General features: G+C 37.6%; 1 protein-coding gene across 1 annotated transcript; it reads left to right on the forward strand.

Annotated features, from left to right (window-relative positions):
• The first annotated feature begins 1,721 nt into the window (after positions 1-1,721).
• LOC129253772 (eukaryotic translation initiation factor 6-like) lies at positions 1,722-14,871 on the forward strand. Its single transcript, XM_054892199.2, has 7 exons — positions 1,722-1,960; positions 5,109-5,194; positions 6,033-6,208; positions 6,786-6,896; positions 7,709-7,774; positions 8,605-8,786; positions 9,261-14,871. Exons 1-7 carry the CDS (start codon positions 1,854-1,856, stop codon positions 9,268-9,270), a joined length of 738 nt encoding a protein of 245 aa, XP_054748174.2. The 5' UTR covers positions 1,722-1,853; the 3' UTR covers positions 9,271-14,871.
• Positions 14,872-15,010: the final 139 nt, after the last annotated feature.

The raw sequence follows: 15,010 nt of genomic DNA on the forward strand, positions 1-15,010 counted from the left end.
GGCCTATATGAAATTTGAAATATTTTCATTTTCTCCTCATTGTCATGTGATTCAAAGTTTTATTCCTCCCTGAACATGTTTTAGTCAAGTTGGTTTATTGTCAAATCTGTAAAAAAAAATGAAATATTTTATCATTAAAAAATAAAGAAAAAATAGTGAGTGAAGATCATGGACTCTCTCATTTGCTTATCAATGAGTTATGCATATAACTGTTTTGTTAAAAGTAAGCGAAAATCGAAACTTTAAACATTATAACTTTCATCATTTTTTGAGATTTAAATAAAATTTTCTGCATTATAATTATGCTTGTTTGATTTTTATCTATTGATTCAAACCAACAATTTTCTGGGGTGACTTGCCTCGATCTAAGCAAAATGATTTTTTTTTTCAAAATGAAGATGCAACGTATTATTAGGCTTAACTCTCCTCCGCCCTGCTCCATCTCAACTCCAGCGCCCATGCATACCCGCTGTGCATGATCAAAGAATGACGAAGATCATCAGCAAAATGTTCAGTCAGTCTGCAGGTCCCAAGAAAGTGGCTTCTTTCATCCAAGTGATATTCATGACTTGAGATGTTTTGCATATTTAATGAGCTTGATGCGGACCAAAACACCTCTTTTCATTCGGTCATTGCTGCTCTAATTGTGCATCGAATTTCATGAATTTGGTACCATTGTAAAGAAGAAGAATCATTCTTTCAGGTCATGTGTTTGGATTTATTCAAAGATTTTGTAATATAGGTTAAAATTTTGATCTAAAATATGCTACAAAAGAAATATTTTCACCTGACAAAAGCTGCTATTTTCACACTTTTTGTTTGAGCCCAAATGAATTTTATATCATGATAAAGCTGAATATGTATGCTTTGAAATGATATAGGTTTCAAAATAAGAATTGGTTTAATCGGGTCAAGATCACACTTTTCATTTGCCAAGTACATAAAGCAGTTTGAAAACAAGAATACTGCACTCTGATTGGTCAAAGAGACCGCACAATGGCAAATTCCAACGGTCCCAGTGCCTGGGTTCGTGAGAAGGTCACACTTCCCATGTGGTAATCTCCTCAAATACCCCGCGCCTGTAGTTCTGTGAATCTTATCCAGCCAATCAGAACTCTGGATATCATGCAAGTACAAAATTTCAGAAATCTCGTCGTCACGAGATGATTTGGATGAATCTGGCCTTTTTGCTCATTAGCATAGGGACCCGCGGTCTGACTGTGTTGTAGCTCTAGGACTAGCTGCAGTCGGTCATTATAGCAGAGGGAAATTAGGACCGATTATTAATATTATATATCCCCCCCCCCCCCCTCTACCGGTGGCGCCTCCCGGTGCCATATGAGACCTAAGGCTAAGCCAAGCTGTATAGAGTACCGAAGTGTGACGTAATAAATTTTCACTTAGTGCATATCATCGTTTTTTATACCATATGTTGGTATAGAGCGTGATGAACCCCCCCCCCCCCCCACCCAAATTTGGTGGGAATCGGTCCATAGGCCTATTGGGCCCCAATAAATGACCTCGTCATGAATACATATAATGAGCCCCATTGAAGTCAATGTATTATTGCCTTATTGGCCTGGTTCCTAGCATTTTTTTCATCATAATGCTTTACCAAAATATGGTATAAGAAACGCTGAAATGCTAAAAAAAGATAAGTTTTTTGTGACGTCATCACTTCAGTACTCCATTGCGCAACTGATACGAAAACCGACTGAATTGTGAAGAATAGTATGGTACCTAATTGCACATGTGTATGCGCATGCGTTGGCTTGATTGATTGATTGAGGAGAACTGAACAGGACACAATTCAGATTGATCTTGGGAAGAAAAGCCGTTATTAATCGTCAAATATGGCTCTTCGAACGCAGTTTGAAAGTAATAATGAAATTGGTGTATATAGCAAACTTACAAATGCATACTGTCTCGTAGCAGTTGGTGGTTCAGAAAATTTTTACAGGCAAGTATGACCAGGAAATATGTGTAGTCCCATAAGCTTTTAAATGTGTTGTAATAATGGGGCGTGTTTCGTGACGAGATGAGCGATACGTCGCGTTGTGCGTTGACGTTGTTACTCGGCGGCAAGAGTTCCATATGCACTACCTCAGGCGATGTTCGTGCAGGCTCCACTCCACTTCACTACCGCTACACTACGCTCCACCTACCCGAACATCGGGACAGTGAACTAGATCGGATATTCCGAGTCATTAAAAGGTGGGATGGCAATCTTCTTCTTCTTCTTCAAGTTCAAGCTACACTGCCTCCTTCAATCCTGAAGATTCTTGCAGTATTGTAGTCAGTAGAGGCGCACGGCCAATATTGGAGACTGTCTCCAATGTGGGAGATTATCTCCAATATCAGAGACTTTTGTAAAGAATTTGGGTATCCAATTTCAGAGACAGTCTCCAGTTTTGGAGACCAATTTCCTTTGTTTACATGTGCTGCAAAAGGATTACCTTGGCGCCAAATAAAAATGTGATAAGCAGATTCCTCATGAAAAATCACCCCTTTTCAACGTCTACTTTAAAAATTCACCGTCTACTTTTGTTTTGATAAGGATTTTTGTTGTCAATCACACACAAAACAAATGGGCTTCTGATCTCAGTGAGACAAAATTTTGGGTGGAAAAAATCGTGCTTTTGTTGGTGTTGTTTCTTTTGTCCTTTTGCAAAGCAAGTCTCCAATGTGGGAGATTGTCTCCCATATTGGCCGTGCGCCTCTACTGGTAGTACCGGGGACCGGCAGGTGCAATACACCGGGTGAACACCCTACTCTTTGACGAATAGTGTATTGGTTTTAACGTGCGTAGGTTGTGACTCTCCTATACACGGGACCAACATTTGCGTCCTTTCCGATGGACGGAGTGTTTTCCAACTGCATTCACACCCGCACTGAACACAGCGGTGAGGCACGTTAACACACAACGCTAGCATCAGTTTTTTTGTTAGACGTCTTCCGGCATGCTGCGGGACTCGAACCCACGCACGTTGAGATCTACGATCTTATCTGGAACAGGCGCTCTAACCGACTGAGCTACACTGCCTCCCCAAATCATGGCCTGGTTATCGTAAAAATTAAAGAAAAAAAATATAAAGAGGGATATGATGAATGACTTAATATCTTACTTTACACCCGTATTTCACTCTGTGTCCATCCTCCGGTTATCCTCAAAATTGGTGATTTTGGGCCAGTATCTTTTTCCTCACACGTATTATTCACGGCCGATTTCAAAACATCGCATGCGATCGGTCGCTGATCGATCGCGATCGCATGCGATGTTTTGAAATCGGCCGTGCTAGCTGCATGCACTTTCCATAGGGATGCATACGCACTCACACGCAGGGACCCGTTCCAAGGACCCCCGTTTTCACAAACATTTGTAGTTCCGAAGCCCATTCCGAGGACCCTCCTTCTTACAATAAGCCCGCTCCAAGGCCCCCGTTTTTTGTCTCGCCCGCGGCACATACCCACTACTTTTTTGGTCGAGTGCCCCCCCCCCCCCCCCCCCCCCCCGGGTCATGACCAGTCTCTCAGTCACATTTCGAGGTCAATATACCCACCTCTTCCAAATATCGAATCCTCAGACATCACTTCGCGGATCGCTTGGATTCGCCGTGCGCCGTAATGTTGATATGGACTGAAATTAGCAACCAAATCATGCGAACGTGTGGCGAAAACACTGCCAGCATGCTGCAGGCGAATCTTTTGGTCGCGTAACTTCAGTCCACATCAACATACGCGCACGGCAAATCCAAGCGATCCGCGAAGTGATGTCTGAGGATTCGAACAACGACATCGAGATCAAAGCTGAAATACAGCCGTTCCCGGTCGCGATATTTGGAAAAGAAGTGGGTATTTTGACCTCGAAATGTGACTGAGAGACTTGTCATGACATTTGGTATTGGTGATGAGGTATGCTGGTAATCGGCCGGTGCGAAACTGCATTAGCGCCTCAAAATGACAAAAAAGAAGAAGCTTAATTTCTTACTTTACACCCTAATTTCACTCCATATCCATCCACCGGTTAGCCTCAAAATTGGTGATTTAGAGCCAACATGCATGGAGTTCCTCACACGTATAAATAATGAGCTGCCGATTTCAAAACATCGCATGCGCAAAGGTCCGAGCTCAGCCCCTCGCGCATGCGATGTTTTGAAATCGGCAGCGAATTGTTTACATGTGTGAGGAACTCCACGTATAAACTCGCATTGATTGGCCAGGATATCGAAAATTCTAATCGGAAAGCCTTGATAAAAGCACAACTCGAACGTAGAGGGCAGCAACATAGTCTTGAGGACTCCATGATGATGTCTTTTTACAAAACTTCGACATATACTTCTTCATCATTGGAGTTTTGAACCGCCGCCCATATATGCATAAGAGAGACATGTAAACACAGATGGATTTCCCTAGGAAATCCATCTTTTTAATAAAAATCACATAAATGATCGTGATTTTATTAATCTCTACACCTTCCTACGCCTAATGCGTAGGAATGTTTAAAAAAATAGTCAATTAAAATGTGAAAAAATAAGGTTTCTTACCAGACCGATGTCGTGTAGATCCCTCGATCCAAATATACACAACACAAATACAATAGGGTCGTCCCTTGAACCGCTACGTATGACGTAGATCCGGTCAGCGATGCCGTTTTGAAGAACAATTTATAGATAAAAATTATTATTTCACAAATAATAAAATTCATTACGTGATTATAAATAATTAGTATAATACTGCTAATTATTTATAATCATGTAATGAATTCTATTATTTGTGAAATAATAATCCAATCAACATGTATTTGAAATTTTTGTTCTATATTTCATTGTATTTTCAACATTGAATTGCCTTACATGGAAAAAAAATTACTCAGGGGCTGGGCCTGGGGGGCAATTTAGCCCCGAAATTCTCCAAAGATCCATGGAAACTAAGAAAAGGAGCTCTGGAAATCCCCTTTCATTGCAATGTTAAGACTTATTCAATGTTGCAGATTTAGACAGTTAAGTTGTTAAAGTAGCCCCCCCAAAAAAAAAAAAAAAAAAATTTAATAATTTGTCTCGTAATTATAAGTTCTAACATTCCAATAATGTTTCACTTTCCTTCTGCAGTTTATTTGAAGCAGAGCTTGGAGATGCTGTTCCTGTAGTTCATTCTTCAATAGATGGATGTAGGATAATTGGAAGGCTTACTGCAGGTAGGATTATCAATTCAAGGATCAAATGAGCTTGCATTTTGCTTTATGTATGCTCTGACTCATGGGGCCCCGTAACAAACAGCTTGGCAATGATCGTAAAACATCTTTCTTCGATTGATTCCATTGACAACAATGTCAAAAATCAAGCATACGATTAATCGCTAACCTTCGTATTATGGGACCCTGATTGTTGGTTTCTTCTTCTCTTTTTTTAAAAAGAGATAAAATTAGTTTCTCCAAGTCCAAACCATCTACCGGGGTAATAAAAAAAAATGTATGATCTGTTCCATATTCTCCCTATACAATTCATTTTACCAAAGTTGAGTCTGTTAGATCTGTTGCCATATCTGGGGCCTGTTTCATAAAGGTCTTGCAACTGTTGTAACTTTGCCATTATGGCAGCTACCATGGTAACCTTGATTATGATTGGCTGCTGAGCCCTGTTACCATGGTAGTTGCCATAATGGCAAAGTTACAACAGTTGCAAGTCCTTTATGAAACGGGGCCCTGGATCTGGATCATTGACACTGCAATTAGAATATCATATGCATGAAATCATTTATTATTTGTGATGAGTCACCATTTGTTCAGTATAATGACCAATGATGGTTTACAGAAGTCGACATTGCTCCCTTCTAACACAGAAAATGTGAATTGTTTTGCTTAGGCATTAGTATACTTACACACACTTGCTGCCTGTGAAACAGTACATTTCCTCAGCTATGCCAGGGCATATTAAAAGTTCCATAGATGCCACCTCCATGAAGTATTTGCTAATGTCTTCACTGATGTATCCTGTTTGAATATTAATTTTTGTGCTTGCTTTTTTATTTTACAGGCAACAGACACGGTCTGCTTGTACCGAACTCCACAACAGATCAGGAATTGCAGCACATTCGTAATGCCCTTCCCGACAGTGTAGCCATCCAAAGAATAGAGGAAAAGCTATCTGCCCTTGGTAATGTCATCGCTTGCAATGATTATGTAGCCTTGGTACACCCAGATGTTGATAAGGTGAGTCACGGAGCAATACCATTATCCCTTTCAGAACAATTAGATATTTGTAATCTTGTCTGATCATCTTTTATTCTTCAAATAGGCAACATTGATATTTTTCTTTAATTTTCACTATATTCTTCCTTCTTAATTTTATTTACTACAAATGAATAAACATATTGTAGATGTCAATATCTTGTAACTAATTAAGGGTATCTTAATTAGTTGAAAATACATGTAATTTTGCAATTTGAAGCTTCAGTATCATTGCCAATTAGGGATATTAGTAATCATTTTATTAAAAAAACTAACACCTTCAATGAAATATGCTGATCTGCGTTATGAATGGGCTGAACATGTCAAGTCATGTGTAAATTTTATTACAAGTTAAGCTTCACAAAACGACCCCAAACTATTGTTTCTAAGGTAATTCTTCCATTATCATTATTTTGTGTCTTAATTTCATCATCATTATCATTGGTTGTCATTATTTCTGTCCATGTATTGTGCTTTTCTTAGGGCTTACCACAAGAATATTTCTTTATGAAATTATTGTTATTTTGTTGTGATCATCATTTTTTTCCCCCCATCACAGGAAACAGAAGAAATCGTAGCAGATGTTCTTAAAGTGGAGGTGTTTAAGCAAACGGTAGCTGATAATCCATTGGTCGGTACCTATAGTGTCATCAGTAATCAGGGAGGATTGGTAAGTGTGTATTTTGGATGACACAACATTGCCCCTGTGACAGTTGCTCCGGACTTAATTTTGTCTAAGATGTAGGCTTAGGATTGGGGATATGATTTAATTTTATGTAGGTTTAGGGTAGGGTATCGTGTTAAACCAAAGGTTGAAGTTGGTCATTTCATTAGTGCGTGGAATTTAGAGCGGAGCAATTGTCACCGGAGCAAAAGTCATGGAATCATATTCTGAAGCCTGCTTTTCTGTAAAATATGAAAAGTATTATGCCCCATGTAGATGGCAATAGAAACTGCTCCAACCACATATTGTGGTATTTCTTTTCTTTTCTTTTATTTAATGCTTATTTTACAACTACATGATGCTGATCTCATCCTGGTATTTTATTTAAATCTTCTTGAAATAGGTAAATCCATCGGCCTGAAAATTCATACCCAAAAGGTTTAAAAACTAGGAAGGAATGCAAATCCCTTTTCCTAGTTTCAAAGCACACACACACATATAAGTGCACATTGCTCAAGCCTATTACAGCTGTCATATTCAGTGTGAGTGTTGTTTAAAATGCTTTGGTGGGGGTTAAGACCCCTGATGGGTTATAACTGCTTTTATGATTTCGAGCGCTTGCGTAAGCCTACAGAAGTAGTGTCGTTTCCTCTCCTTCTAGTACAACAATACTCTACAAGAGGGACGTACGATAATGGAAGAAAAAGAAGAGTTTAGAACAGTGTTAGCAAACAATTGATGTGTGTAAGTAATTGCTTTACCAATGACCCATCAATTATAAATTAATCTATTTTCAATTATATTCTCTGTCTCCATAGGTACATCCAAAGACCACAATTCAAGACCAAAATGAGCTGTCATCATTATTACAAGTTCCCCTAGTGGTAAGATTTTATTTATTTCTAGATTGTCAGCTCAGGGAGGCTGTTGTGGAATGAATTGATCATTAGGAAGCTTTCTAATTCATGATGATGAACTGAACATTGCACTTTTTATTTTTTCTTCTCTGTGCTTTTTTTCTTGTATCCAGTCTGTACTCTTCTTCCACAATTCGTGTGATTTTAGAACAATACTCCAATCTCAATCTCTCTTTTTATTTCTATCTCTACTACATCTCAATCATTCTTCTTATCATCTATATAAAGCAGTCCATGTTAGAAATTGCCTTCTTGATGAATCATATACCTCTCCTATGTTATCCCCCAAATCATGCAAACCTTTAAAAAATGTATCCTTTTTTTAGTTATTCATATATTTCTCTTTATTCATCGAGAGGGGAGGGTGGGGAGAATATGGTCTCCAGCAACAGATCATTTGTATGTTAAAGGTAAAAGAGATGCTGTTGTTGTTGTTGTTGTTACAAAGGTAAAAGAGAGTGGTTGCAGCAAACAATTGTTTCATGAGAAAGTCTTTTAAATGAAGGTTAATTGTCATCTTATTGTCATGGATCTAGATATGGAACATTAATATAAACTAATATTTAAACTTATCTTTGTGAAATTATGAAATCTTAGATTCTTAGCTCAAAACCGATAATTCTGATGATCACTTACACAGAAAGGCATATGTGGGACAGTGTATTAATATTGCTTCAGTACAACTCAAAAGGTTTTGAGGGGCTTGCTATTGTGGGGTAGGAATAACCAAAGAGACGAAGAAAATAAATGAAGGAGAGAAATTTTATTTTTCAATTTTCTTTGATGGTATTGATCAGGCCGGTACAGTGAACCGTGGTAGTGAAGTGCTTGGAGGAGGTATGGTAGTCAACGATTGGTGTGCGTTCTGCGGATTAGACACAACCACTGCTGAGCTCTCCGTCATTGAAAAGGTCTTCAAGATTGGTGGAGAACAAACGGCTACCATAGCATCTGATATGAGAGATTCACTTGTAGATAGGTAAGTATACAGGGAGTTTTTTACCATTTTTTTTCTTATTCAGGGGTCGCGCTGAAGAGGACAGGGAGGCATTTACCGTCTCTGTGATTTTTAAACAAAAAAAGGGGAAAAACAGGAAGTATAAGGGGAGAAAGAGATACTGTATCTGGGTTAAGTAACTCTGTATTACCCCATATTCAATAAAGGGAAAAGAAGTGATGTGTCACCTTTTGATTATTTTTTGCCCCCCCCCCCTCCCTCCCTTAATACCTACCTTGGCTCCATTCCATGTTCGTTCTAATCTTCCAGTGATGAGCTTTGAATCATGCTATATTTTGCATGGATGGAAAATAGAAGGAGATTAAGTTTTGAGGTTGTGATGTCACATGCGAGCAGCTCAGTGATATTATATAAATACCTTGGTCAGAAAATTAGGAATGATTTCATGTAATGACACTAGTTTATGGCCTCATCTTATGTTTTTTTTATCCACAGTTTGACATAAATTTGCTTCAATGACAACATCCCATCTCATTGCTGGTCCTGTAGTATCAACCCATGATGATTACATTGAAGCATGGACTCATTGGAAGAGGACATAAAGAATATTGTTATCCAACGTGAAACAAATTAATCCTTGGGTATGACCTTGAAACTTTGCCTGGATAACAAACATCTGTACTGGATGTATTATTACCGCAGGTTGGGAAACATGAAATCAGGTAATGATGAAGTTATAATGGATGGTGTGATATACCTTGAATTCTAAAAAAAACTACTCCTTTTTTACTGAGTAAAATTTTTATTTTTTGTGAAAATTTCCACTAAGGATGTAAATTTCCATACTGACCATGTGGTATTCCTTGTTAATCGCTCTTACAGCCTGTGAAGGGTGAAGAAACTCCTCTTTTTTTTTTTCATTTTGAGGGCAAAATGCCCTTTGCTTCATGTCCTACATTGTACCTAGCCTTGAATACACCGAGCGCCAGTTATGGTAGCTGGAGCTACAGCTGGAGTAGTAATAGCGCTTTGTATCCTCAGGCAAAAAGCGCTATGTAAATCCAGCTATTATTATTATTACCCTATATTACTACAATGTCAAGATTATTTTTATTACTATTATTTTGTATTTAGGCAATCAAGAATACATAAGAGAAATTTGCAATCCTTTTTATTGCATATAGCAGATATTCAGCGATATAAACTATCAGTAGCAAACATTCTTTCCAAGTATCTGGATGTGCTCTTATAGGTACTTCTGGTTCGAGTTATTTTTGTCTTTTCCCAGCATTGGGAATATCTTTATTGTTTAAAAATCCTCTTAGTTGTTGAATTGTCAACTGCTAAAATAATATGAAAATTCAGTAGAACTAGAGCAATAATTAAATTTGTTTTTTTACAATCAACTTGAGCTAGGTAGCTGTATATTTTAACGCTGAGCGGAGCTGCTGCACTAACTGCTATCAGAAGTGCATGTCCAAGCAAAATTACCCTGAATGTTGACGTATATTGTCGATATTGCCTGTTATTGCTATATTCGATGAGGAGAATTCATAATCATGTGATAGATTGTATAATATTCCTCTAAAAATTTAGAATGAGAACAAGTTTTGTTGTGACGCCCATCCCTCCTCTCCCCCTTGAGCAATTGTTTTCTTAGCCATTTAGGCGGTGCTGCACCATCCCGAGTTTGCTCAATCTCGAGATTTTAGCCCGATCGGCCCACTTCGCGATTAATCTCGAGATTCAAGAAACCCCGTCTCCACCATCGCAAGAAGAGCGATTCCTGCTCGAGCGAGGCAACAAGACCGATATTACGAGCATGCGCACTTTCGGATCTTGGAGTTTCAACGGCCCGCGCTTTTGAATAACTTCCCGCGATATGCAAGCAATGTACTCCTTTCACTAGCACATTCGCCGAATTCGACCGGTGTTATGCAACAATCCTCTCAGCTCAGCGAGTGAAGAAGTGATGTATTCTTCGTTAAATATGATGGCGGAGAAGGAGGCAACGACAGAGAGAGCGAGAGAGGGAGAGAAGGAGGAAAGAAATGCTATTTGCTCACATTTTGCGAAGGAATAAGACAACACTGCTGTCAGTGTTGTTATTGAATATGACCATCGTCGATGAGCGCCTCCCCCTTCGGTCTGGTCTCTCCCAAAATCCATTCACTGGTGGGACACCATCGTTGCTGATTAGGCAATTGATGAACGCTATTCGCGATAATATCTATTCGCATACTATAAAATTGACTTTCGCACGTGTTTATGTTTTGACCAAGGCGGAAGTGGAACGCGAATTGCATTATGGACTGACCTCATGAATAAATTACCCCGAGTCCAATCTCGAGTGTGTCTGCACCGACGAATTAGCGGGATAATTCGTAAAATAGCACGCTATTTTGCAAATAAACCTGAGTTGACTTGGGATTGCAATCTCGAGATTAATCCTACGAACTAGCGCGATAATTGCGTCTCCACCGCAAACTATCTCGAGATTTTTCAGATCGGGATAATTTGCCGGATCAGAAATAGCGTGCTAATTTGAAAACTTGGGATGGTGCAGACGGCCCTAATCCATTTGAGAATTCAGAAAAGGGATGTAGTCACATATCTTCATGGGCAAGTGTGTCTTTAAATGTGTTAAACTGCTTTGACATATTGTTTGAGAGTTCATGATGTATATTTAATCCAATATGTAAGAACAGTGATTTTCTGTTAACTGATTAACCAAAACAGAAAATTTGCTTTGGTTCTTTACAACTGCTTGATAATTCACAAAATTCATGTTTTTGCTGCATACATTTTTTTATGGCAAAACAGAATTTGCATTTTAGATAAAGTTTGAAATGGAATTACTTGTTTTTAAACAGAAAAATCACTGTCCTTAAATGAGGGGTTAAATTGACTTCATTTTAGCATCCTTTATTTAATGATCGTATTACATGGATCCTACATTACCCTATCAAAATCTGCTGTATAAGAGTTGGTCATGGAGCTTGAAAATGGGAAATGCAAATTACCCAAATACCCAGCATTAATTACAGTGTTAAAGGTCAAGTCCACCCCAGGAAAATGCTGACTTTGATAAATAGGGAAAAATCAAACTAGCATAGTGCTGAAAATTTCATCAAAATCGGATGTAAAATAAGAAAGTTATGACATTTTAAAGTTTCGCTTATTTTTCACAAAACAGTGATATGCAAAACTAGGTGAGTCAGTCGATGATGTCCATCACTCACTATTTCTTTTGTTTTTTTATTGTTTGAATTATACAATATTTCATTTTTTATAGATTTGACAATAAGGACCAACTTGACTGAACCATATAGTATTAAACAATGCTTATTCCACATGTTCATGTATCACTTGACAATGAGGAGAAAATTAGAATATTTCATATAATAAAATACAAAAGAAATAGTGAGTGAGTGATGTCATCAGTTTCCTCATTTGCATACTAGCCAGGATGTGCATATAACTGTTATGTGAAATTAAGCGAAACTTTAAAATGTCATAACTTTCTTATTTTACATCCGATTTTGATGAAATTTTCAGTGTTATGCTTGTTGGATTTTTCTCTTCTTATTCAAATCAACTTTTTGTTGGGGTGGACTTGTCCTTTAAATAATCGTGTTGGCATATACACTTGGCCTAGTGAACCCAAAGCTTTCCTTAATTCTGTACTAATTAATACCATCTTAAAGATAAATGCCAATTGTAATGGTTTGCTTTTGTCTTATAGCTGAGGATATTGCCTACTGTAGCTGATGAATGTCTTGAAAATTTTATACAATTATATTTCTTTATGCTAGGGAATGTTTGCCTAATTCATTAGTGCTTAATGTGAATTATTTACAATTAGTCATATTTATTCAGTGGGACATAATTCTCCAAATGTGAAAAGAAATTAAGTCTATATATCATATTGAAACTGAGAAAATGGCTGCAAGCGAAAATTTGCTTGTACTTTCTTGAATATCTTCTTCAGAAATAGGTTGGGTGTATGGAGTGAACAGTTTGATGATAGATTGCCACTTGGTCTACAACCACTTGGTCTACTTTCCATTTGGTCTCATCCTTCATGGTCTAATCCTACTTTGTCTGAAACATGTATGTCTATTAACCATTTGGTCTAACTGCCATTTAGCCCATTTACCATTTTGTTTTATTTCCAGTTAGGTTACACCCATTTTGTCTAAAATCAAATTGGTATGACACTACTTAGTCTAACTGTTTGAACCAAGTTTTCATTTGACAAAGTGAAAATACTTTTTAGATAAAGAGGATATAATAGCGCATTTTAGCATCCACTTAGCAGACGCTTTCTGCAATGTTCAGAATCTATTGAAAATGCCTGTCAATCACAATGGACAGATTAGAGGTCATTGTCGAAAGATGGTGGACCAGGTCAGCACATCGTCTTAAGATTTGGACCAGACAAAAATGCAAATATTTCGTTTGTCCAGAGTCCTGGACGACACTGCTGTTTTGATTCACTGATTTTCGACAAAGGCCGCTTTGTTATAAAGGGCTTTTTACAAAAGATTCTGTGTTATAAAAAGCGTCTGCGAAATATTTGCTAAAATGCCCTAATACTATCTGGGTAATAGAGTAAATGATAATTATACTAAATGGATATTAGTCCAAGACTAGTGTAGACCAAATGGAAATTAGACTTAGTTGAGAGTAGACCGAATGGGTCTAGCACATGTGGCATTAGACTATCTACGAGTAGACCAAGTAAATATAAACTCAGTTGTTCATATTCTGATGTCGGGTTCAGCTTATACCATGGTTTAACTCTGTACTGAAATTATGGAAAGCCAACAATATCAACATTTTGTTAACATTATGTTTCTTGTCATTATTGTGCTCTTTCCCAATTTTTTGACAGTGAATATGATTATCTTAATTATTCTTCCCAGACAGTTAACCCTAATTCTCCCGGGGGGGGGGCCATAATGGCCCCCCCTTGACAATTTTCGCGATATATCTGCTGCGCAAATTTTTTTGACCTCGCCGCTCACTGACTTTTTACTTTCAAGTCTCGCGCAAATTTTGAGACCAAATTTGTGACGCCCGAGTACACGGTTACGACATTACGCAACATTATGTAAGTGCATGTCAGACCCAAAATTGCTCATAAACGTGATTTCATGTACAAATCCAATGCAAATTGTGTATTTAGCCAAAATTCATAAATGTATCATTATTTCTACTTTTACTGATTAAACTGAATTAACTTTGCCTTGTTTATGATCAGAACTAAGTCTGGAATGATTTCCATTGAAAAAACAATAAAAAACAAAAAGTAAAAAAACAAAGAAATACATAAAACAATAAAATACATAAGAAATTGATTTCCGAACCGAAGTTTTTTTAATTGCGATTGTTAAGATTGCTACAAAGAATTTTTTTACCAAAAATTAGCATTCTAGGAGCTTTATTTAGTGAATTATAGCAAAAAGTATGATTTATGCATAAATTAGCATAATTAATTGATATAAAATAAAATCTCATTATTTTGGAAAATTTTACCATACAGCCTTGTAGATTACTTTTTGCGTCGCTCGCGCAATCGGCGGCCGAGATCTTAAGGGGGGGCCATAATGGCCCCCCCCCCCCCCCGGGATTGACAAGAATCAAAATACCCCGGGAGATTGAGGGTTAAGACTGATTTGGGAGTAAAGTATGCTGATAAATTGAGCCTCTAGCTGTTAAAAAAGAATTATGCCACAAATGGCTCTCCATAGTCAAACCACAACCTTAGACCAGAGTTTAAATTAAACCTGACTTCAGCATACGGGCCAATGTGAGTGGCCAAGGAGGATCATGAACCATTATTTTTCTTTTCTCACACAGGTCGCAAAACTGTATTTCAAACCAGAATAGATATTTGTCACATTCTTGGATCCATATTTTTTACCAGAGTACATATGGATAAGTTTGTGTTTTTGTCATTAATTTCTATTCAATCTTTATTTTATGTATAAAATAACATAGACATGAAAAAAAAATGAAGAATAAACAAGATCAAACATTGTATGTACTTTTCCTGATATTGAATAAACACTTTCTTGTACAGAAACTTGTCATAACTGAATTTGTGGAAGAAAGTTTTATTATTGTATGTGTGGTCACGTGTTCATTGAATGCCCCTGTCACATACTGCTATCTAATGCTACTATCTGATAAAGGATTAAGATGTTAACCCAGGCTCAGAGCTTAAAGAAGCCACCTCA

This window comes from Lytechinus pictus, chromosome 2 (assembly GCF_037042905.1).
Source record: "Lytechinus pictus isolate F3 Inbred chromosome 2, Lp3.0, whole genome shotgun sequence".
NCBI classification, from domain to species: domain Eukaryota; kingdom Metazoa; phylum Echinodermata; class Echinoidea; order Temnopleuroida; family Toxopneustidae; genus Lytechinus; species Lytechinus pictus.